The sequence below is a fragment of the Helicoverpa armigera genome, chromosome 21, assembly GCF_030705265.1.
Source record: "Helicoverpa armigera isolate CAAS_96S chromosome 21, ASM3070526v1, whole genome shotgun sequence".
Classification (NCBI taxonomy): domain Eukaryota; kingdom Metazoa; phylum Arthropoda; class Insecta; order Lepidoptera; family Noctuidae; genus Helicoverpa; species Helicoverpa armigera.
The window spans coordinates 6991360-6996328 of record NC_087140.1 but is presented as its reverse complement, the minus strand read 5'-3'; the positions used below and the strand labels follow the sequence as shown (position 1 = coordinate 6996328).

General features: G+C 32.4%; 1 protein-coding gene across 1 annotated transcript; it reads left to right on the top strand.

Moving 5' to 3' along the window:
* The first annotated feature begins 393 nt into the window (after window positions 1-393).
* Window positions 394-2955, top strand: LOC110373591 (uncharacterized). Its single transcript, XM_021330902.3, has 4 exons — window positions 394-749; window positions 833-1162; window positions 1248-2156; window positions 2316-2955. Exons 1-4 carry the CDS (start codon window positions 570-572, stop codon window positions 2526-2528), a joined length of 1632 nt encoding a protein of 543 aa, XP_021186577.3. The 5' UTR covers window positions 394-569; the 3' UTR covers window positions 2529-2955.
* Window positions 2956-4969: the final 2014 nt, after the last annotated feature.

Genomic DNA, 4969 nt, shown 5'->3' with positions numbered 1-4969 from the left:
CGACGATGAATTCTGAACCAGTCCACAGAACGAAATAGTGAAATAGTCCACAGGTAAAAGAGATACAGTATCCAAAAATGAACGGTTATGAAAGAGATATTAGATTATTTATGGTGGCATCGGTGGCATCGGGGATGGAATGCCACAAAAACCACAGATGTTTATACGCAGGTTACGTTATACGCAAAATGTTCTCATCGTGCATCGTTTAACGAAAATAAAAATTACTATTTTCGTATTTTAATGTAAATAAAAACATCAATCGTTAACAAAAAATTATCGATCTTTCTTGATATCATGATAGATGTATGCTATTAAACTTAATTTTACGGCTCAATTTTATTCACGTAAGTACTGACTGAATTTCCATATTTCGGCGGGAAAATAAAACTGAAGAAATAAATGTCAAATAGTAACGGGTGGAAGACGTGTAGTTTTTTTACTCTCCGATAATAAAGATAAACTTTAAAAAACTACCCACTGCATTGTTCTCGGTAGTTTTAAGATATTTATAACTGCACCTAAATTTCCTTTCAGTTCACCAGTTAACCATTAAGTCCGCGAGCAACATGAGTAAATACGGGAAAAACTTTATCCTATGTGGTGAGATTGAGCATTATTGCTTACTATGTCAAGAAATATTTCATAGCATTCCAGATGTTGAAAAACATATTCGTTGGGAGAAGCACAGAAAGAACTTAAAAAATCAAGTATATTTCCCGAAATTTAAAAATGACTTCATTTACAAGGTAATGAATTCCAACACCATATTTTTTATTTTAAAAAATTAATAATGATCATATAAAATAATTTACAACGTGTTGTTTTTCAGATCGAAGATAAATTTTATTGCGAAATATGCAATCTTGTAACTTCTAATTTTACTGCTATCAAAGAACACATCAATAGTGAGGGCCATAAAGGTCAGAAAAACAATCCAAAAACTGCAACAAGTAACTTTAAGGGCCAATATGATTCTGGTGCTGTTGTCCTCAGTAACATAACTATAGGCAAAGTTGTGTGGAATTCTATTGTGGACAAGAAATGCCTTGTTTGCAGTGTTGAAGTAAAAAATGTTGACCAACACATGGCAGCTGAAGAGCATATACTGAACTTGATTCAGTCTAAAGTTGAATGCATAGATGAGTCTTATTTTAGAAAGGTAGGTAATATTTTTTCATCTGCGCATGAACCCCAGCAGGAAATTTTTGATGAAAAGTTGACACTACAATTTTTTTTCTTTTCAGATTAATGAAGATATGTTCCACTGCTTCACTTGTAACAAAGTTTTCACCTCTGTAGACTTTCATGGTCATTGGCCAAACTGTAAAAATGTTGATGAAATAAAAAAAGATCAATCAGAACTCCTCAAAAATGCTCACACCATATTTGATGTATTAGGTAATGTGGATGCCATGAAGGAAATAAGGGAACAGCTTATTGGCCCACTACAAAGCTTTTTCTGGATTGATACTAAAAACAACTTGGCAATATGCAAAACTTGTAGATTGACTGTGGCCAATGATTTTGGCACTTTGTTACAACATGTAGAAAATCATGTGACAGAAGAAGATCAAGCAGTGGATGATTCTGATTCTGATAAATCATATGTTAAAGAGTCAACTTTTAAAGAGTCAACTGTTAAAGAGTCCAAGTATATGACATTAATAGATAACGGGAAACGTAGGTCAGAGCTGGCTAAATATGGAAAACTTAACAACATTAAGCTCAATCACAATGGCAGCAAAGGATGGTGTTTATTGTGTGACAGATATCTTTCGGCCCATATAAACATTTTTAAACAACATGTTGAAGGCGCACTCCACAGAGGAAACTTAGAATTAAAAGGTCTCATAAGTCCTAAGCCACATGCTCCCAGAAAATTTAGATCAAAAAATATTTTCAAGTGCATTCTGTATTATTGCCCTGATATAAATGAGTTATATATTAATGAAAAGTACAATATCAATGTTTTGAGCTTCTTTCTGCTATGCCGAATAGAAAATGATCCTCATTTCGAGAAGACCAAATGTTATGCATGTTCAGAGTTATTCCCTCAAGTTCAGGAGCGGAAACATTGTGAGACTCAAACACACAAAAAAAACTTTCTAGCTGCTACAGTATTGCTAGAAGACAACTCAGAATTCATCAGAGAAGTAAGTTCAATTTTGCCATTAATTGTAAGTTAACTTCCCATCCACAAATTTAATCTTAATCAGTTCCAAAGTTAAAGCTTAACAAACTCATAAAATTAATATTAGTTACAATAGGATTGTTTGCACTTGCAGATAAACTTATGAACTATTTTATTTCAGATAAGACCAAATTACTTTCACTGCGGATTTTGTAATGTGACATTTCCTTTTATGGAAGCCATAGTCAAGCACACAACCAGTCTTGGTCATCGGATGTTTAAGATAGAGTGCTTCCGTGGGCGTTACCGAGCTGTGAAAATAAACACCAAACATGAAGATGTTTATATGAAGGTTTTACTGCATGGTTTTGAGTTTGATCCTACTGAGGCATGAATATAAATTGTTGGAATTATTCATCAGTCTGTATACCTTTACTTTTTAGCCCAAGATTCCAGGGCCAGTACCTGAAAATTGTCCCTCGTTCTAAGCTAACAGTGTAAGTTCACTATTAACACTAATACTATCCTTTGTCCATCAGAAAATAAGTAAGGTCTGGGGGTCCTGGGATCTACTCTATTTTGTTGTTTTTCCTTTTTAAGTTGCTTCCTTTTGTTTACTAAGTTTTTAGTTATAAAAATCTAGAAATTGTTTTGAACAAAACAATTTTGATTTGCACATTGTGTGATGGCAAATAAAAATTATATTTTGTTGAAAATACTTTTTGGCTAGGCTGTGCCATTGTGAGAGGACAAGGTACTCCACATTTTTGTTTAATATTTTTTCTTTACTGCTAAAAAATAAGCAGAACTGTGATTATTAAAACAAAGTTTGAATAAAAATATTTCAGTCTTTTATTTTGATAAACTACATTGATAAGTTTCTAAAACATAACATTTAGAATTATCATTTTTGTTCACTATAGTAACAATCAAACCACTGGGGGAAGTGAGACAGTAACATAATAAAATCATTTTTGGATTTGCCTTTTATCTTTGACAAATATTTTTTTGTATGTTCAATGTAACTATTTGGTAACATAGGCAATTTGGCAGCATCTAAGTCTAATAGTACAATTATATGACTGAGATGTGTAGGGTATAGCACAGACAATGTGTTGCAGGAACACAGGTCTTTAACTCGCTCAATAAACAATTGAATGAATGTCTGAATTTTCCTATCAAAGTTTGTCATAATAAAAATGTAATTACAAACTCCACAACATATTTGAAAACAGTTTGATGAGTTAGATGCTTTAATGATTAAATTTTTCACAGATTCAGAATTAAACATTCCTTCAATGTTTGGATCTTTTTGATCCAGTATTCTATGACATATTTCTAAAACACATTTCTCAATTTCTGGTTTCAATTTAATTGAAATGTCTTCGGCTGTATTTGCAGACATATTTACACTATCAGTTACCCATAAATCTTTGAGTATTCGAGCATTTTTAGTGTCTGTACACTTCCAATGGATAATGTCCTTCAGTATGGCATCAAGGTATACCCCATTCTTGTTTAAATTAATCAAAGCTTGCACTACTTCAGGATTTAGTGATGACTTGTAACTGCTGTTGAGGTTCATATCCTTTAAATTTCTAATTAGGAATGCATCTAAACTCCTTTCGGTCGAATCAATAGTAACAGTTCGTGAATCTTTTACGATTTGTTCATAGAAATCCAATAACAATGTCGTAAAATTTTCATCAACTTTCAAATGGTTTTCCGGCTCAACCTGACACATTTTTCTTACATTTTCTAGTATGGATAATCGCAGATTGTTGCTAATATTTGAGTTTTGTTGTGTTATATTGAGAATTTTTACGAAGCTTTTTGAAAGTGCTTTCGCAACGTTTCTGTCTAGCACCGGGTTCTCGTAAGTGAATTCAGGACATAGTATACTGTTTGATGTAATTATGTTTTCTATTAGTTGGTTATTCATTATGAATTCTCGAAATAATTCACCGCACGTATTCAAAAAGTAAATAATAAATAAATCGTCGAGTGCACCTGCACAGTATGACGGCATGTCAAGCACTTGTCTGTCAGTGTCACAGACTCATAGTTCTTAGTTCAGAAAATTGTTATTAGGTATTGTAAATACGTGTGGTCTGCTTATTGAATCAGATATTTTAATTGAAATAATAATGAAGATTCGTAAATATTTTTAATATCATTTTGGTGTAAAATGATTCAGAAGCCTTTTCGAGCTGTTACGCATTGTGGCCATCTAGCGTGTAACAGTGTTACTGTTTTTATTTAGTGTCACTATTCAACGCTGGGTGGCAGTAGCACTTTTTGATGGGTGCGAGATGGGAATCATTCGGAAAACTACAGCCGTTTTTTTTCATTCGGGTTCTCTAATGAATAATTAAACTATGATTAGAATAATATTTTAGTACAAAAATACTTACAAGTTTTTACAAAAAATATATTATAATAAAATAAAAAAAAACTATTATAAAATATTTCAACTGCTAAGTATCTAAGGTGTAATAAGACGTAAGGTCTTGCTGGGTTGTTTTCATTGCATTAATTCGATATTAGGTATGTATAATATTGGTAGATATTATGTCCAAATAACGACAGCCGTTCAGTGCTGAAATTGTTATGCCATATATTTAACACTCCTACAGTTAGCATCTAGCTCAGACTGGTGCCAGCCTTTGCAGGATAAATAGGTATTTATCTAAAACATACCTATAATAAATATTGTTGTGAAAGGTTGTTTGTTAAAAGAAATAAGTAGGTGCTTAGTAGATGTAAGATGAGGCAATAAGGGTTTAATCTTAATAATAGGTATATTTATTGGTACCAACTTTGTACTGCAAAAAC